Source organism: Antechinus flavipes, chromosome 1, assembly GCF_016432865.1.
Source record: "Antechinus flavipes isolate AdamAnt ecotype Samford, QLD, Australia chromosome 1, AdamAnt_v2, whole genome shotgun sequence".
Taxonomy (NCBI): Eukaryota; Metazoa; Chordata; class Mammalia; order Dasyuromorphia; family Dasyuridae; genus Antechinus; species Antechinus flavipes.
Window position 1 is genome coordinate 458,040,763 of NC_067398.1, and position 21,146 is coordinate 458,061,908.

The following is a 21,146-nucleotide window of genomic DNA, read 5'->3' on the forward strand; positions in this document are numbered from 1 at the left end:
GTTAACTGTTGCTTGCTTGCAGGCAGAAAAGAGAGGGGAGTTAAGAATGGAGAAAATACTAACAGGTGCTTGAATCAGGGCCTTCTTGATTGGGAACATAACAAAAGGGAAAAGGGAAACAAATCTGGACAGTGTACTCATTTCTTGTATAAAATCTTGAGATAGCTGTCTCATCTGGGTGTTGGCTGCTTTTGGGTCTATACTAAATACCAAATACTAAATCCTGAAGTTCCTGGAAGATTCTGACTCAGAGCACTGTCCTGTCCCTGTCCCCAGCAAGGGCTTTCTTCAGATAATCCAGAGGTATATACCCACTGTTTGATAAAATTCACTTGTAAATCTGTCTGGTTCTTGTATTTTTTTTTCCTTAGGATGCTAATTTATGCACTGTTCTCCCTATTTCAAAAAAATGGAAAAAGTAATTTCACTTTCTTTATTGTTATCAATACAATTTATATATAAAAAATCCTTAATACAATATTGAGAATTTATTACTAAAATACATAGAAAGCATGTAGTAAATTTTGTAGCAAAGTCAAGTAAAATGTAGTAAATTTTAGAAGCCATCATACACACACACACACACACACACACACACACACACTCACACATATAATTCTTAAAGAAAAAAAGTCTAATTCTGTTGCTTTTCTCAAAATTTACTGTTCCATTTAATTAGGAAACTTTTTATATTACATCTTTGTTCAATTTCCTTGTCTTATTATTTCCCCTTTAGGTGAGTATCATTCTTATAATATAGTTTGACCACAAATATAGGTTAAAAGAATAAGATGTTCATACTTGCATTCTATTGTATTAAGTCAGAGATATTCCAGTATCAATAGATTATCATTCATTTATTTATTTATTTATTTATTTTTTGGCTAAGGCAATTGGAGTTAAGTGACTTGCTCAGGGTCACACAGCTAATACAAAGTAAGTATCTGAGTTCACATTTGAACTCAGGTCTTCCTGACTTCAGAGCTGGTACTCTATCCATTGTACCATCTAGCTGCCCCATCAATAGATTATTTAATAGGCTTAATATTGTATTTGCAAAGTGATTTGATTATAAAAATTTGCTATGAAAGGAAAAAGAAGGACATAGTTATAACAATATCATGTATCATAATTGTGGGTGCAGATTTCCTTAGCTTTCTTTGACTACAGGAATGAGTCATATCTGACAGTCAATCATATAGTTACTGTGTATCAAAAGCAAGGGTCAAGATTAACCAGGTGGAAATTTTCCTTTTTCAGAAAGGAAATAACAATGGAAAAATAGAGTCAGGAGAATCCTTACTAGACCATGTCCAAGGTCATACCCCAAACTTTTTCCAGGCAGAGGTATCCACATTTCACTCTTGTTTTTCTACTCATGGCTTCTTGACAATTCAGATAACTATCCACATAATCAAAGCTCAAAACAATAGTAAATTACAGTCCCAGGAATTTTTACCTTAAATAGCAAAATATCACTAACCACAACTTAGGGTTTGGTATCATTCTTGAAAATTTCATTTATCCTTTACTTATAAATTAAAACTACCCATATTCTGGGGCTTTAAACATATAGCAAATACTGATAGTTGATTCATCATTAATATTTTGAAACTACATTTTTAAACCATTCTATATACTTTCATATAACAGTTAAGAATTTTCAAATTAAAATTTGCTATAATAGTAAATATTATCTATTTATAACAAATATACCCCATTAACAATTTGACAGTTTTTAAACATCCATTTTTATCATATCTTTTTAAAAGTCCTATTCATGTGTGACAGCATCCTAATTAAAAAATTATTTTGTCTAACAGCATTTCTGTTACAATGGTCTCTCAAAATTCACCATATAAGGAAATTTAGAAATATAATAATAACACAAATAATAAACTTCAGGTGATGTTTATTGCATTTCCAAATTATCACATGTAAAAATCACTGATCTTAATACCTTTGAACTTAAAAAAAAAACACCTTTAGATACCATTATTATGGGGAAAACAGAAATAAGATAACTTGCCTAAGATTAACCAGCTAATAAGTTTCTGCAACCAGAATGGAGAAGGGTGGACTCAACAAGGGCAGAGACTGGCTGCTTGTATTGTCTTGCTATGGGCTGCCAAGTACACCAGGCCCTTTCCATTTGGTGGTAGTTCCTGGTGACAGGGCAAAGTGAATGCTGGCCAAGGAGCTTAACTTCTCATCTGAGAATTGCAGTTTTGGAGCCTACTATTTCTGGGATTGAAATAAATTAAAGGTGTGAGGGCAGGGTAGACAGGATGTACTTCACCTGAGTGTTACCCCCAAGAGTGCCTAAAGGGGAAGGCTGTTCATTGTCTAGAGTCATAGAGCTGTTTGAGCCATTGTCTGTGAGGCTCTAATGCAGGTACTCCCCCTCCCTCCACCAGGTTGTGAAGCCAGGTGGGCTGTGGAGCTTAGAATCACATGGTTAAAGGGTCAGAATATGATTCAAAATAAACACCTTTATTAGGAATATTAGGGATAAGAGGGGTTAACACAGAGAGAAGGTCTTTGACTTGGGGAAGTTAGAGGGGACTGCTGATTTAAATCATCTTTCAAGGAAGAATTAACAAGAAGTTGCTTATTTATACCTATTTTTTTCTTTCTTCATTTTAAGATTATTTATAAACTAGCTGCCTTCCTTCATTGCTCTAGAACAATGAAGCTATTAATCTTGCTATTTACTTTTAAAACATTTACTAAAAGCTTTATGTTTTTCCTTAAAACAAATGATTTATAATGATACTCCAAAACTTGCTAGTTTATATAACAAAATGAAATGGGTTCCTGGAATTACCTCAAATTCTTAGGAATTTTTTCCTTCAATCCTTCAGAATCTGCTAAGATATTGTTAGTAGTTCTACAAACTTTGATTTTATGACTTTTTCCTCTAATCCCAACCTAGCTAAAGCTGAAAAGACAAGGAAAATTGTATTCCAGATTTTTTTTCTTTTTCTCTTTTATTATAATCTAATTTCCAATAGAAAGCCTAAAGTAGGAGGTAGTCCTGATTCCTGAGACAACTGCTTCATCTATGAAAGTTAATTAATCTTTCCCAGTTTCTAAACTCTCTGGTTACAGCCCTTAGAAGTTTTCCTGGTGAGGCAATTGGGGTTAAATGATTTGTCCAAGATCACACAGCTAAGAATTGTCTGAGACTGAATTTGAACTCAGTTACTTCTAACTTCAGAGCTGGTGCTCTATCTACTGCACTATCTAATAAAAGGACCTAGCTCGTAACACAAAACATGATACAGATATTTTACATTTTACAAAGGCGCAGACATAGACAAAAAAAAAAAAAACAGAACTGGTTCAGGGGAGCCACACAGATCCCCAATGCATATATAATTGCAAATGTAACAATAAAAACCAAACGCATGTAGAAAAGCCAGTAAACAAGAGATATAATTAAGAAAAAAATATCTATACTAGAGTGATCTGGGATAAAGTGAGTCAAGGCAGGGACCCTTGCATTTTTCTCACAAAAAATTGCAAGTTGAGGCATAGGATTGGAGCTAGGAAAGGGTAATGGACTCAACTCACCAGATAAAGAGGGTTTGGGCTATGGAGAAATCTCTAATGCCACCTAATCTATTCCCACTGATACCTGAAAGTCCACTTGGCCCAGTTCTGTTCAGTCTTACTTATGGCACCATTTTAAATGTCAGCTGAACTGGAACCAGTCTCCAATTCGTGGATGGCTGGAGCCAAACAAAGAAGGCTGGAAACAGGAGAGGCAGTAATCAAACAGAAGTTTAATTTCAAAGTAAGAAAAATTTGTTTAAGTCTTCCTAAGAAAGAGGGCTTCTGGCTTATGACAGGGATAAGATTTTAATACACGAAAAAAGCCATAAAAGGCACAACCACACCACAATCATTCTTAGGTATTGATTAAACGATTCCCATGTTTGGTATTTTGGAGGACAATACAGGTTCTTGGGTACTATGGGAATAGTCTCTAAATTATTAGAATAGTTGAGACTTGTGATTGTCTTAAGTCTTAAGCATCATTGAGTTTTGTGATTGTTCAGTGGGATGCAAAACCAGAGTTAGCATTTTGGAAGCAGGAGTGAAGTACTTGGTTCAGTTCACTTAACATGTCAGAAAATTTGAACAATTGCTTTCTGCTGCAGTATGCTACAGTACCAGCTTATCTGAGATCACATAGAAAATAGGGATCAAAGCAATACAAAATTATGTGATTTTACCAAGGGGTGAGGTTATCCAGAGGGTGAATGCAAAGAATTGTTATTCCAAGTTTAGGGTACAGCTTGCTTGCCAGGCCTTAGCTCTGAAAAACATGTCTTCTAATGTCTTGACAATTTATAGTCATAAATAATGCTTTTTAATGTTGAGTACCAATAGTATAAATTTAGAGGCAAAGGCAGAATCAAAGACATGAAGATACTTGTCTCTAGAATTTTGTTTCTTGGTTCATGACTGAAGGTATATAGAAGTGGTAATGTGAAGGAAACATATTAGTAATAATAGTTCAAAAGGTAAATAGTATTTTTGCTTCTATATTTTGCATATAATAATAGAGAACTGTATCTTAATATCTTTATATCTATACATAGATAAAGATATATTGGGAGAGAGAGTAAGGATGGGAGAAAGTAGAAATTATCTTCAGCTTTCAGAAATCATCTTGGAACATGTTAAAGAGCCTAAAACATGAACTCATGAGTGCAAATGCCATATTTTACAAAAACCCTTTCCTGATACTCCCATTGTCCATCTATATAGGAAATATCAAATGCATGAAGAACACCTATTGTCAAGATTTCTGGATCTAAGTTCAAATCTAGTCTCATACCCTTTCAACCTGTATGACTTTGGACAAGTCATTTGACCTCTATCTGCCTCAGTTTCCTTTTCTGTAAAATGAGGATAATTATAGGACTGTCTTTCCAGGGTCATTAATACAATGAAGTAAGATAAAATATAAAGTTCACCTGAAATTGTTTTTTTTTAATTTATTCTTTACATGTTTTATACTGAATTATCTAAATAAATATTGTTTCTTTCCAATTGGATATAAGTTCCTTGAAAGCAGGAAAGCTTTGTTTGGTGGTTGTCACATAGTAGACAGTTAATAAATACTTGTTTGATTTAATTAAATTGAATTTGAACATTAGAGCTTAATATAGTGCCTGCCCTGAGTCAAGGAACAAACTAAGTTCTTATTTAATTGTATTTATTTGAATGTATCAAACTCTGGAGCTTTGTCTTCAACATTAGAAGCACAATTTTTTTCCTGTATGAAGATTTGCCATTGTTATAGAGGAATGAGTTTATCCTGGTGCAAATCATTCATATAGATATTACTGGTATTAGGGTTTACATGAACAGGATTCCAGTTAACATCACACAGTCATTTTTTTAAAATAACTTTTTATTGATAGAACGCATGCCAGGGTAATTTTTTACAGCATTATCCCTTGCATTCACTTCTGTTCCGATTTTTCCCCTCCCTCCCTCCACCCCTTCCCCCAGATGGCAAGCAGTGCTTTACATGTTGAATGGGTTGCAGTATATCCTAGATACAATATATGTGTGCAGAACCAAACAGTTTTCTTGTTGCACAGGGAGAATTGAATTCAGAAGGTATAAATAACCCGGGAAGAAAAACAAAAACACAAGCAATTTATATTCATTTCCCAGTGTTCTTTCTCTGGGTGTAGCTGCTTCTGTCCATCTTTGATCGATTAAGGCTCTCTTTATCGAAGAGATCCACTTCCATCAGAATACATCCTCAAACAGTATCGTTGTTGAGGTATATAATGATCTCCTGGTTCTGCTCATTTCACTCAGCTTCAGTTCATGTAAATCTTGCCAGTCCTCTCTGTAATCGTCCTGCTGGTCGTTCCTTACAGAACAATAATATTCCATAACGTTCATATACCACAATTTACTCAACCATTCTCCAATTGATGGACATCCTTTCATTTTCCAGCTTCTAGCCACTACAAACAGGGCTGCCACAAACATTTTGTCACATACAGGTCCCTTTCCCTTCTTTAGTATCTCTTTGGGGTATAAGCCCAGTAGAAACACTGCTGGATCAAAGGGTATGCACAGTTTGATAACTTTCTGAGCATAGTTCCAATTGCTCTCCAGAATGGCTGGATGTGTTCACAATTCCACCAACAATGTATCAGTGTCCCTGTTTTCCCACATCCCCTCCAACATTCCCCATTATCTTTCCCTGTCATTCTAGCCAATCTGACAGGCATCACATAATCTTTTGATGTCAATTAAAGTTCCCTGTATTGTCTGAATCTTTAAAGCATGTGTAAGTACTTCAGTATGGAGATGATAATGAGAATAGCAATGTTTTCTGAAATGCTATTAAACATCACAATGTAGAAATATTTATCTTTGAATTTTTAAAAGAGAACTAAGACTTCACCCCATTCCCTGAATGTAAATTTCAACTTACATAAATATTCAAATCAATCTATGATTTCATTGCTTCTGGTATTCCTTCCAATTATATAAATTGTACCTCATTTATGTATGGCTACCTAATGTCACCCTTATCCTTGTCTTTCTAAAATTTTACCATAGGGAATGCATCCAATCTGCCAAGGGGCATTTTGGCCATCATTCCTTATTCTTGCCACATAACTAATTCATCTTCTCTTCATAATTCCTTGATGGCATCTTTTACTCTGTTTTTCTTAAGAGTTCTTCATTGAGATATGTATAAGTTGCATCTTCCTCACATTCATCTTACTCCTTTCATTGTTCACTGTGTAACACTCATTTCTAGTTATTTAGAAGCACTTTCATCCATGTCTTACTGCGATAATAAACATCAGTAGAAAGTAAGTCCTGAAAAGATGAACCATTACTTTTTATTGGAAGTTTCATATGAGTAAAAGAGACTACAGTTTTTTGAAATCAATCTTACTTCCTCTCCTTTTCAACTCTGATTCCCAGTCAGCATGCATCTATACTGTCTGTCACAGACCGCATACACACACACACACACACACACACACACACACACACACCTGAATGTGATCTATAGGGTGTTTACCTAAATGCATGTTAATAGCATTTATGGCTATTAGCTCTAAGCTTTATAAAACATTTTATGTTTTATCTCATTTTGCTGCACTAACAACTCTGGAAGGAAACTCCTACAATTATCATTTTATAGAAGAGGAAACCGAGGCAGATAGAGTCAAGTGACTTGTCTAAGCCACACAGGTTGTAAGGGTGTGAATCTAGATTTGAACTCATTTCTCACTAAATCCAGAAATCTTGATGATGTGCATTCTTTATGCATTTGGAATTTCCTATATAGATGGCCAAATTCCTTTGAGCCATTACAAATCTCTCCTGAGGAGATTTTACAATGTATTGGAGCTTGATGCAGTCAAAACAATCCTATGCACAAAAAAAAAAAATCTAGAGGACTTCAATATCTACAAACCTCTCAGAAGTTGAGAAAGTTCTTCCAGCACATTGAATAGATCCTCATGGTAAATTATTGGAAGGACAATGGCCAGAGTCACACAGGATCTGGGGTATAAGAGGTTGCAATTGGCATCATTAGCTATAATTCCCAGTTAAGATTACAAATCCATTTGATTGGTCAAATAAGTCATCTGAGCCAAGGAATAATAAATATTGGTATAACTGCAGGCTTTGCATATAGCATAACACTCAATAAATATTTATTGAATGAAAGAATAAAGGAATGATCAGCTTAGCATCCTATATTTCAATTAATCTAATGCTTTGAATAAAAGCATTAGACACAGGTCTTTGCTTGTGGCCTCCACAATACCTAGCTAACATATACTTCATGTAGGACAAAATAAATTTTAAGTAATTACAAAGCAAATTCAAAATTTAAAATCCATCAAATGTATTCAAATATTGGACTAATTTTTTAAAATTATTTGATTAAATTCCATGCTGTTCTACTCACCTATTCACATAGAAATAGGAGTCATTTCCTACTTTGTCACTCACAACTTAAGATATATAATGCAGACATATGTTTGTCCAATAAATTAGAAATGTTTTCACATATTAATTCCATCTCCATCATATCACATTCCTTCACCCCTGTCTTCTAAGCCTACATGTAGAACAGAATTATGACAACATAACTGATGTTGCCCTTTCCACCATCTTCCACTCCATAGTCTATATCCATTCGTGTTCATAGTGAAAGAGATTGTGCAAAGATCTATACCAATCATTAAAGAGTGCCATGTCACAGTATATTCATGTCACAATAAAGATAATTACATATAGATAATGTAGCATAAGTGGGCAAAGTATGAAGCTTAAGAAATGATTAGTCTGGGTTTGAATCTCTGAAATCCATCCTAAACACATACCGGTTATATAACACTGAGCCTCTTAGAGTTTCAGTTTCATCCTCTGTAAAATGAGGCTAATAATATTTATGTTGTATACCACACAGGGTTGTTCTAAGGAAAGCGCTTTGAAATCCTTAATTGGCTATAGAAATGTGGGTTCTTATTTATATGTCACCTAGTCTATATTTTGGGGTATCACAAGTTGCAGTAAATTAAAATCATGTCAGTTTTTGTAACCTAATTTTTGAAACTTTTCAGTGTAAAAGTGATATGCACATCTCCATGTGATAGTATTTTTTTTTAATTTTTCTGCTTTTGTGTGCCATCATCCAGAAAAGCTCTCTTGCTCCACTACATCACCAAGGGTCTTAGAAGACACAACTGCTCAGAAAATAGCTTTATGTTCAAAGAGATCAAATGAAAGAGCTGTTTTCTGTCTATGTGAAAACAGCAATGGAGAATCAGAATGATGAAAGAGATAGGGCTTGGAAGAGAAATCTGTTTTCTGTGATGTGCTGGTCAGTCTTGCTCATCTGAAAGCATAGACATCCTCCCTCTAATCATCATCATGGCTATTGTTGGCACACTGTGATGTGTAGTGTAAATGATCAAAATATTTGCATACTTGATAGCAATTTTTTCCTCCAATCCACTCTAATAATTATAGTACCCCATTACCTGCTAAATGTTAGTATAAATTAGCAATCTATTATGCACAATAAGTTTTGTAAAACATTTAAAGATAGAGATTGTGTTTAATTAAAATCAACTTACATATGAAAGCCAAATGAACTAATGATTCCCAATGACCTTTTATTATCTACAGTCCCCTGTCTGAGCTGGATGATTGACAGCTTGTTGTTTGGCTACCATGTTGTATTTCAGCTGACAAGACTTTTCATTTTAACTCAATTTCCCTGCCTATCACAAGCTGGTGGCAGGCCAGGCTCAAGTCACCCAGTTTTGCCTCAGCAGCTTGCTCTATTTCTCATTAGTACGCATTTATTCAGTGGAAATTGGAAGACAAATGCTTGAAGGCATGCGAACTAAGTATAGCAAATTAGGTTTAAAGACTGAATATTTATAAGTATATTGAAACAGGGTTTCTTTTTAAAAAAATTTAGAGTGAATTGAGAACTAAGTGCTAGCTTTGGTATAAAAGAAGTGAAGATAGAAGTAGGAGGATTCTAAGAATAACAATACTACGAGCTTTCTCTTTACATTTCGGAAATCTGTAAAAAATAAAAAAATAAAAAAATAAAAAAATAAACCTCTCTGACAACACCTTATCAAAAAGCAACCTGTCTTCTCCATGATATGGAGCTTGTACAAGGAAGTTTAGCACCTCATGTGTAAGAAGGAGGGAAAAATGAGGGTCATGTTCATTTGCTGCTTGGTTATCCCTTGGTATGCTTTAAATTGCCTTGTTTGTTCGGCACTAGCACAGAAACAGATGTTGCTTTACCGTGCTGGATAATTTACTGTTCCTCATGGTGCCGAATAGAAGTCCTCTCGAGCTGCCCAGCTGGTCTGTCAGTAGCACTGGCTGGTGTCTGCCGAACTATGACAACTGCAAGTAGATGCTGCAGCTTTTATTGGGCACTTGTCATTCTTTCAACTTAGCACTTCCCCCCACACATATACAGGGGCTTTCTGGAAAAAGAACTCGTGTGTGTGTGTGTGTGTGTGTGTGTGTGTGTGTGTGTGTGTGTGTGTGTCATCGCAGGCGCACAGAAGCTCCACTCTCCTTTGTTGATCATAATGTGACTCATTACTTTTGTCATCTAATGATTATCAGCATGATTGCTCAGAGCGAGAGCCAAGCTCGCCTTCCACACATAACTGGTACTGGAAGGTAAGACAGATTTGTCATTTACGATCTGACCACTAAGCCACACTTTGTGCTCCATTATTGTGATTAACTTCTGCATAAGATAGGCTTGCCCAATTGTCATTTGTGATATCACAGTGGGCCCAGACTGTCATGCTTCCTGGGAGCAAGTCAGCCAATAGGCTCTGACTGTGGTATTCAGGTTGTTAAATGTGAACCTGCCATCTCACAGAAGACACTCCAGGATCTTCTTGCTTTTCTTCTTCCTCCACTCTCCTTCCTGGACTTGTTGGGGGAACATATGTCAGCTACCATTTCCCAACAACAGGCTAAAATGGTATTATCCCCTTACAGGGTTTTTCAAGGAAGTTGACAGCATTCGATTGGGACTAAGCATTGCTTTTGTACCCTGGAAAGTTTGGTTGCCAGTGCTGCCAGTTGAAATCTATCGAGTCAGGTGCCTTGTGGCTATCTGCTTTGAGTCCATGTTCTGGAACCAAAGTTGTTATATTTATGTGTGTGAGTGTGTGTTTTTTCCTGGCTTCCTCATCAACAAGCCGATTTGACTCTGCCTGATTATAGTAACAAAGGCAGTCTAAAAGAATATGCACAACCTCATTGTACGTCACATTGAATCACTACCCTGGCCACACAGAGCTGACCGCAGCTTCATTTCTTTAGACAAATGCACGCTTAAGGAAAAACCTTCTGTGACAAAACATTCAAGCCTCCCCCCCCTTTTATTATGCAAGCTGGACACAGATTTAATTTTTAGTGAAACCAACTTTGTTATCTTTTATGCAGACATGGCTCTGCTGTGAAGTACCCATCTTTAATAATGTAACTCGTGAGTACTGTGGTTACAAAGCCTTGCTAACTGGTCACAAAGAAAGATTTGTGTGTGTGCATGCATATGTTTTATTGTAAACTACACAGCCACTTATCATTTGGTGAGAAGTAAACTCTTTGGAGCTGTTTTTGCATTGATGAATAGAAGGAATCAGGTTTTATATTCTAGACCCCATCCCATACATGCTGGAGGAAAAATAGTCAGTTTTGATTATGAAGAGAAAGATGCAGACCTAGACAGGAGCTACATCCTGATATGCATGCTATCAGAATGATTTATGCAAATTATGCATATTATTCCCAAAGGAATTCCTCCTCAAACTGCCAGGATAAATTGCCGGAAATTAGCCATAAAATCTGTCGTGCTAGGAGCAAAAGGTGAAGGCCACTGGGAAAGCAAGGACGTTCAGCTTCTGGAGTCTTCCAAGACATGATAGAGCCTGATTATTTTATCTAGCTCCTGAGAATGATATGGTTTCTCTTATTTCCCCAACAAATACTGAATCACAGTTAATTTATCATTAAAATAAAAAGATTTATGCTATTAGAGGCCTCAGTTTTTATCAGTTAATCTAGCTTTGAAATATATTAGTAGTTTTCAAGGAGATGACACAAACTTTCACTAAAATGCATTGCTTCGCCAGAAGTTTGAATGACTCCTGTTCCAAATAAAGGACTGCTTAGAGCTTCTAAGATTCTTTCCAACTAACTGGTAATGTCAGGTACATTACTCCCAGTTATATCAAAGTATTAGGGATCCTGACATCTAAAAGTTCCCTTTTGTTTTCTTGTTTTCCTAGTCCTTACTGGTTTCCATGAATTTCTTTCCTTTGGTCCCTAGTAGGTATGTGCAAGAAAACATTTTGGATTTTTTTTCTCCCAATTGATTTAGACAGATAATCTATGGGTAGCTGGGTAGTACTTCTAAGAAACATCCATAATTTAATAATTAATTGTTGTTGATTTTTTATTACTACAGAAAGTATAATTAATGAATCCTTTCGAATGGCCTCAATTTCTTCCAATGTACGTTATAGTGAAGAAGATATCACCCTAAATTTAGGAAATGAAGATGTCAATTTACGAAAAGGAGATATCATCATCATTTACCCACCATTCCTGCACTATGACCCAGAAATTTTTGAACAGCCTGAGGTAAATATCCAATTGATGCATGCTACTTGATTTTTAACCTCCTAGTTCATTGCTTTTTAATGGGAATTTTATTTATATCCTGTTATTCCTACAAACAAAAATGTCTTCCCACTTCATGTTGTATTTTCTAGGTCATAGGATTATAGATGTAGAGCTGGAAGAAACCTTAGAGATCATCTAGTCTAATCCTCTCTTTTTCCAGATGAACAACTAAGGCCCTGAGAAGTGAAAATATTTGGAATAGGCACATACATAGTAATAAGTGGTACAACTATGATTTGAATCCACATCTTCTGATACAAATCTAGCCCTCTTTTCATTCTGTCATGTTGATAGAGATAATTATAGTTCTAAAACTAGTGTTCTTTTCAAAGAAAATGACCATTATATTTTGATTTCCATAAATGTCGTGATAAATTATAGGCTTTGTTTGGTAGGAGATCATTAGAAAGAAGTGTAAGAATCAGATGAAGCATTATACAAACTTAGAAACTTATAAACAAGGGATTTAAAAAAAAATGGAGGGCAATTGGGGCTAAGTGACTTGCCCAAGGTTACAAAGCTAATAAGTTTCCAAGGGTGGATTTTAACTCAGGTGAACAGGAATTTATTATTACATAATGTGAACTTCAGTTTATATTAAAAACACATTCAGTGTCTTTAAAGCAGGATAGTCTCTTCTAAATGCTACCATTAGCATGGCTTCCTTCGCATCAAAAGCTTTTTGTTTTTTTCTTCGGTTTTGTTTTGTTTTTACCTGTCATCATAGGGATTTGCCCTTTTTTGGTCAATTAATATAGTATTGTGAACTTGTGTTTGTAAAACTGTTGCTTTGACTCTAAGCTCTGAGTATAATTGTGTCATCTCCTTGTATTTTTTTCTGAAGCTAGAGTTAATGAATATCAAAGACTGGAAATTAATCCGCCCTGGCTCATCCTTTAATACAACCTCTGAAGTTCATCACCTGCATGCAAATTGAATATAGTCCTATTCTTCCCTAGCTTTGAGAGAAGAGATGTTATGTCAGTGGTCTCTTTAGTGAAATGCAATTTCTGAAAGATAGATTTCTATGTCCTTATATACAAGTTCATGGCAGGATCATTTTCAGATAAGCCATCTAAAGAGTCAGATATTTGTGGATCTGACTGGATTAAAATATAGTTTAATTTATAAAGTTAAGGTTGGGGTGAATCATCAGAAAAGAGGATAATTTATATTTGTGAAAGCATTTGGAAAAATCTCCAAGGTGCTATACCTCTGTCCAGTAGTGTCATAATTATTATTATCCTCACTCTCACTTTAAGAAAAGTACCCTGTTAGGCCTATAAAAATGGTATCTGGGAATTTGTTTCTTGTGTAACATTGAGCATAATCACAACTTTTCTGGACCTTATTTTCCTCATTTGTAGAATGGGATGATAATATATTATCTTTTAAGAAGAGATTTTATGAGCAAAATGCTTCATAAAATTATATATTTGTGAATTATTATTGTTGTTGTTATACACTCAGCTTGAAGAAGAACATTGTGGGTGAGCCTCCATTATGCCCAGATAATATATACTTCAACCAGATGCAAGGGAGTTGGAGACTGCAGTATTCCCAATTGAAGAATAGTCAGTTGCTAATAATAGTATTTGCATTCATAGCCAGAACTTCTGCATTGTAAATACTGAATGGGGAATCTCCTTAAGTCAGATAGATTCCAAGAATCAAACTCAAAGTTCTATCAAACTCCTATCCCTAAAAATCCAACATGGCCATCCTTTGTTGTTGAGTTATTTTTCAGTCATATCCAACTCTTCAAGACTCTATTTAGGGTTTTCTTCATGGAAATATTAGTATGGTTTGCTATTTTCTTCTCCAATTCATTTTACAGATGAGAAAACTGAGATAAACAGGGTTAAGTGACTTACCTAAGATCACAGCTACTAAGTGTTAAGTGTCTGAGGCCTGATTTTAACTCAAGTCTTTCTGATTTCAGGGTCAGTGCTCTACACTCTGAGCCATCTAGCTCTTCCTGAGGCCAGATTTTTTTATCAGAAAGTTGAGGAGTCAGCTGGACTCCAGGCCCAGCACTCTGTGCATTGTACTACCTAGCTGTCCCTATCCTATCAATCTTTTAACTAATTTATAAATTTGATTCCTACTTTTTAATCTACATCATTATTTTGTTTGCCACATAGAGTGTATCAAATGCTTTTCATTCATTCAGTCTTATAATGTGTTCTCACAACTTAAAAAGAAGAGAATAGTGTGATATAAAAATAGGCTTAAATAAAGTTTTTGACCTTTTATTGTAAGTCTATGCCATCATAGACTCCAAAGTCTCACTATTTCTAAGTCTTTGGCTTTAAAACATAGCCAAGGCATCTCTACTCCACACATTAACTGTTCAACTCTGATCAAATCACTTAATCTCTTTTGAATCTCAGTTTCTTCATCTGTAAAATGTGAAATAATAACTCACTTATTATCTACCTTGTAGATCTATGAGAAAAGTGCTTTGTAACCCGTAAAGTGATTTATAAGATAATATAGAGAACTAATATATCAGGTCATCCTTTACATTTTTGTATAACCAAGAAATAGTGTGATTGCATAGAATTTTAGAAAACTTAAAAAAAACTGAGGTTCTACATTGTCATTTTTGAATTTCTTCCCCAAAATATTCTAAAGCGTCCCAGGAAAAGTCTTGTATAACAGTTTATAATCAATTCTGGCAATTAACATTCTTCCATACTTTCCAAAACATGGTGATAAATTTTAATACATATCATTTATAATAGTCTAATAACTAACGGTCCTTTTGGTACTTTTAAAAGACCTTCCTTTCTCCATCCCCCAAAGAAGAGAAGAAATTAAAAAAAAAATTAAAGAAAGAAAAAGAATCCCTTCTCAGAAAGAAAACCTAGATCCTTAGATAGTTCCTGAATAAATATAACAACTTCAGACCCTTAGCCTCAAAGGCTGGAATCCCTTTTCTTTTCTTTTCCTAAGGGGGATGAGGAGGCTCTGTATATGTACCTACAAATAGCAAGTGTTAGAACAAACTGTTCCTGGATCAACGTGCTGAAGCCTAATTTCTGCCATCTTCTTTTCTCAATTAGGAGTCCTGTTAGCTTTGACCCACATCAACAAGTCAGGTTTAATAGTGAACTAACATAAAAGAAAAAGAAAACCCAAACATCCTAACTCAAAAAGAAAACGTAATTGTACAGAGAATATGGTTTCTCTGGACACTACCCACAACAATTAAAGAGTTAGATCAGCTGCAAATTACTCTGAACCCACAATTAACTAGCAACTAAAGTTCCCAGACCATTTTTTTTCTCTCCTCAGATTTCTTGGGGTAACCCAGAGGCATTTGAGGATTGTTTCTCTAGTACTATCACTCAGAAGCCCTTATTTGGTATGTTCTCTAAATACTATTTCCCCAAATAATATCATCCTCCTATGTAATTAATTGACTAATTGATTTCTTCTGAATATTGGTTAATCAATTAAAAACTGACAAAGGAATATTTACTGAGAATATAGAGCAAGAAATTAAAAAGCAAAACCTTTCCACATTGCAGGGAAAACACTCCCTTCCTACAAAATTATTTGATCTGTAGTGCAATGGGTTCAGAATTACAGTGATTACTACAAAGCATTCCCCATAACAAGCTTGATTCTGACTGTGGCATAGTCATTGAGTAAGTTGCAGTATTGCTTATAAGAGACAACGTTTTGGCTGTTAGTTTGATTTCCTTTGAAGATGGGTCAGGCAGATCACCAATTTAAAAATCTGCCATCCTCAACATCTTGGCCAGGTGCATTTTGATCACACTGTCTGTATCTACAATCTTCAATAATTCTCTAGAGTCCTCAGAAGGAATAAGTATTTTCTTTTTACTTCCTTCTCTTAGTGCCATAAAGGAAGGAGTCTACAAATAAACAACTCTGCACAGGTCTTATATAGTCTACATGTGCAGTAAATTTTAAACACTCTCCTTCCCCCAATACAGAGTTTTTATGCAGATTCAGCAAAGAAAATTTTATAAAATGTATCTGGTTATTACTTCCTTAGTACTTAACTGAGATCTTCTTTATACTTAAAATGGTCTTCTCTGACTCAAAGACAATAAAGGAAAAAATTGTTAAAGTCAAAGAGAATCCAGCTTTCTGTCTTAAAAAAAAAAAAATGTGATGATAGCTAGGAAATTTCCCTGGATATGTGAAGTTTAGAGCAGGGTTCAACTGGAATGATATCATCATCCTCAGTTGGCAAGTAAATTTTTTTGGCTTAGTACTTGTGTAGCTGCACTCATTAAGATACCAAGCTTTATTAAAAAAACAAAACAAAACAAAACTAGAGGCAAGGAGAAACTGAGACACTCATTCTCTAACTCTTTCACTAAAGGGTCTATCCTCTGCTCTTAACCCACACTCACAGGAAAGTTTCATAGCTGTAAAATTCCTTTCAACATTTTGCCCAAGGATTTTTGAATCACATATGGAATCTAGTGGGAGGTCTGGAAAAAAAAATGCCCAGTGCCGCTTCCTAAAATAAGATCATCATGACCCTGCCCTTGGAAGGAAAATGTAAATAGTATTCTAAACTCACCTATCAAAAAAGAAGCTTAGTGTGAGCAGAAAGAAAACTGGATCTTGTAAGCGTCAAATAAGTGTGTGGCTCTCACAAAGTAACTAAACATTTGGAGGTGATTACTTGGGATATCTAGAACATCAGGCAAACTTTATTCTATGGACTTAAAATCAATATCAGTTATTCCAAACCAAGGCAGTTTAGGACTACTTAGAAACAAAAGGAAAAAGAATGTATTATCTAGTAACCAAAATTTTCTTCTCATATTAGCTATAATATGAACTTCTAGTATTATCTATAATATTCAAACAATCAATATTTGTTAAATACCTAGTATATGCTAGTCCAGTGTTAAGCACTGGGGATACAATAAGAGGCAAAATATATATTTTTAAAGGAGTTTGCAATCTAATAGAGCAGACAACATGAAAACACATAAATACAAAGAAAGCCATATACAGAATAAACAGGAAATAGTTAACAGAGAGAAGGCAATGGAATTAAGAAGGGATGGGAAAGACTTCCAGTAAAAAAAGGTTGTTTTTGTTTGTTGGGGTTTGGGGTTTTTTTGTACTTTAGAGTCATTTCAAACTCTTTATAGCTTCATTTGGGGTTTTCTTGGCAAAGATCCTGGAGTGATTTGCCATTTTCTTCTCCAGCTCATTTGACAGAAGAGAAAACTAAGGCAAACAGAGTTAACTTAGTGATTTGCCCAGAGTCACACAGCTATTAATTGTCTGAGGCTAGATTTGAACTTAGGAAAATGAGCCAGACACTTTATCTACTTCACTATCTAGCTGCCTGTAGCTGGGGCTCAGAGGAAATCAGGGAAGTCAGTAGGAAGAACAGAGGGAAGAACATTCCAGGAATGAAAAACAGCCAGAGAAAATGCCCAGTGTCAAGATGGAGTGTCTTGTTCATGGAACAACCAGAGGACCAGTGTTATAGGGTAGTAGTGAATACAAAAATATGACAAATATCAGCATATACATCTTCTGGTAAGCAAAAGTCACAAAGAATTGGTCTGACTTGTAAGGAACAAGTCTTTGCTTGTTATATATAACCTTAAAATAAAGAAGAAAAATGCCAGTTGTTTGTTATTATTGTTGTTTTCTTTTAGTACTTCCCCCTAACTGGTTAATCTGATAAAGACAATTCAAGGAGGAGAATCTTTGCATTAGATTCTTAGAAATACAGAAAGCTCCATGTTTATCTCCAATGAACTCTTCCTTGGAAAAAAGTTCGGGAATTACTCTCCCTTATAGGTACATATAGAAGAGAAAGAGCAAAGAAATTATATGGTAATATGAGAGTAACATAATCATGAAAGTCCTAATACTGAAAATGCATTTCTCCACTTCATGGGGCTCTCTTAAAGTTGCTCTTAGGCATGGCATGGCTTTTACGACACACAGTCCCTTGCAGAACCTTGACTTTTGCCTTTCCCCAGAGTGGCTAGTTTGTCTTCCAGGGTCATCTCTAGTCATCTTGGATGACTATCTGGCCACTGGATCCAGATGGCTCTGGAGGAAAAAATAAGGCAAGTATCCTTGCAGAGCCCTCCTTCACTTAAATCTAATTCATCTATATGTCACAGCATCACTTCCCAGATGTTATGGTCCTGTTCAAGAATGAAGGACAATGTATCCTAATGCATACACTATCTTTAGCCATAAATATCCTGGGGATGTTTCTAGGATACCAGTGAGAAATCCAAATTTTGTGATTTTTAAAGTTGACAGATTTCTCCTTTGGTGATTAGGATGAAGAATGAGAAAGAGATAAAAGATTTGATCCTCTCCTTCTGTCTACCTTAGTCCCAACTCTTCTGCCTAGTGGCCCAAACCATTTCTTCTCAGGAGCTTGGCTAAATCTGTTGTCTCTGTCACTGAAATAGTAATGCTGACTTCTGAACTGGCTTATTAGTTATATATATTATATGTGTGTGTGTGTGTGTGTGTGTTTGTGTGTGTGTGTATGTGTGTATCTTTGTGTATATGTTAGTAATTGATTCAAGAGGAATATTCTCACCTGATGAAAGTATCAGGACAAAGTAACTTGTTAGTCAGTAGATGTCCATCCTTAAATAAGTAAACAAGATAGTCTCTGCCCTCCAAGAGTTTATATTCTAATAAGAGAAGATTACATATATTGTGGGATTGTGTTTAGGGAAGAATATTTTAATGAGAGAGAATAGTGATTAGAGCTATAAGGCAAATCATGGACTTCTCATTTACAGATGAAATTGTTGATTAAATTGCTGTTCACAGAGTTAAGAGTTGGAATTGGAGGTTTAGGAGTGAGCATGGGTTGGGAAAGTGTCCTATCCTAAAAAAGAGAGGTATTTTTCCCTGAAGAATCAAAAGAACTAGGAAGCTTTTGCTTTTCTTAGGTAGAAGAAGAATGATAAGAAAAGAAATGCTTCACCTGGATATTTGTAATACTAGAAGTTTGTAACTAAAGGAAAAAGATGAAAAATACACCCCTTCTATTAATAAATAAATAATAAAAATAAATGTCATTTAAACATGACTAGGCCATGTCCTGAATGCCTGTAATGACCTCAAAACCTTGATGAAATACATACTTATTACTTAATTTATATTCTAAGACCTTGTTAGAAGTCAAAGGATTATAGCATAACTATGCCAAGTACTCTTTGTGTGATGCTGAGTAAATCATTTTCCCTGTATGTCTGTTTTCCTTACCTAAAATTTGAGGGAATTCAGCTAGCTGATCTGTAAGACCTTTCTGGCTCTAAAAGCTATAATCTTTAAAAAACAATTTTTTTTTAATTTTTTGCTTTTAGTTTTGCCAAAAGAATGCAATTTGTAAGAGTGAACATTGTTCTTAGTTCTAATTGCTAAGGTCAATTCAGATCTTATGTCCTAGTACCATACAGTGATAAATCCACAGATATCCAGAAGTATTTAAAATCTAAGTTGGGACCTCAGGGGGAAAAATAGTTCACAAAAAGTACATGTCCAATAGTAGATAAGCATTTTTTGGGCAGAAATTGTTCTGGTTATTCTATCCCTAAGTGACTAACAAAAAGTAAGTGCTTAATAAACTTGAATTTATCATTGTTATTACATCATCCAAAGCAAAGTTTTAAAAAATTTGTGGGTTGGGATGGGGATAATTAATGTTTGTTTTTTTTTTTTTTTTTTTTTTTTTTTTTGCAAATGAAAGCAAATACTTTAATAAAATATTCTGCTTTCAGAAGAAGTTTCTGGTTCTTCTCTGATCTATCATGGTTTTAAAAACCAAAAAAAAAAAAAAATACATTCACAAAGCTTCACAACTTAACTATTTAAGTCTGGTTAGCATTGATTCATTTTTTTAAAATTCACTACCAACTAAAATGACAATTACTTTTCATAGCTCATTTCCCCTTTCTTTGACCAATTATGTAATTTCAGAGGAAAGTGGTGAAGTTTGGACTCTAAGATCCTGGACTTTAAATCCTGATTTACAATCCATGTGATCTAGGTCATTATTAAATTTCTCTGGGTCTCAGTTTCCATAATTATAAAATGAGGGGATTGGAATAGATAATCTTTAAACTTCCATTTAATTCAAATTTATGATTCTGAAATTGTGTGATAATGAAGCCTTAAAAAGTTGACATAGGATGGGAAGAAACTTAATTTTTAAGATTTGAAAATGACTTGAAGGGTTCATTATTACATAATTATAGGACTGTATGCACACATGTTGTTGTTTGGTCATTTTTCAATTAAGTCCAGTTCTTCATGACCCCACTTGGAATTTTCTTGTTACAGATACTGGAGTGGTTTGCCATTTCCTTCTCCAGCTCATTTTACAGATGCATATATACATGTATATATGTATGTGTGTGCATGTTTTCTTATAGAAATTCTGAGAAAACACAATGATGGAGTGCCATACTTTTTTGATTAAGTTTTGATAAGACCAAATTATGAATTTAATCAACCAGATACTGGTTTTCAAAAATGGTTCCTCTCATCAGATAAAAGTTATATTCAAGCAAGAAAAGAATGAAACCACCATTTCAGGGGTTTTAAAAATATTTTATCTACAATAATGTTGTTGTTGTTTTGGTTTTGTGTTTTTATGAGGATTTTTTTTTTAACCAAAAGTTGCACTGATATCTCTCTGATTTGCTTCTTTGCATTGACTTTATGTAGTTCATGTGAAAGTTGTGCACTGAGCAGGACTAATTCTAATGAGAGACCAAGTACAGGCTGTCCATTTTCATGCATATCACGTGTGCTAATTGAATAAATAGCTTAATTCACCATAGGCTGAAATAAGGTCACCCAGCCTTTTCTCAGAAACTCAAGTGATATTTGAACCA

At 34.9% G+C, this 21,146-nt stretch overlaps 1 protein-coding gene across 5 annotated transcripts in view; it reads left to right on the forward strand.

Annotated features, from left to right (window-relative positions):
* LOC127543817 (cytochrome P450 7B1) overlaps positions 1-21,146 on the forward strand; it is a 265,895-nt gene that overhangs the window by 227,457 nt on the left and 17,292 nt on the right. For all 5 annotated transcript variants that reach the window (XM_051970124.1, XM_051970126.1, XM_051970125.1 and 2 more), the window contains exon 5: positions 12,038-12,213. In XM_051970124.1, the coding sequence (XP_051826084.1) occupies positions 12,038-12,213 (176 nt within the window). The remainder of the gene's footprint in view (positions 1-12,037; positions 12,214-21,146) is intronic.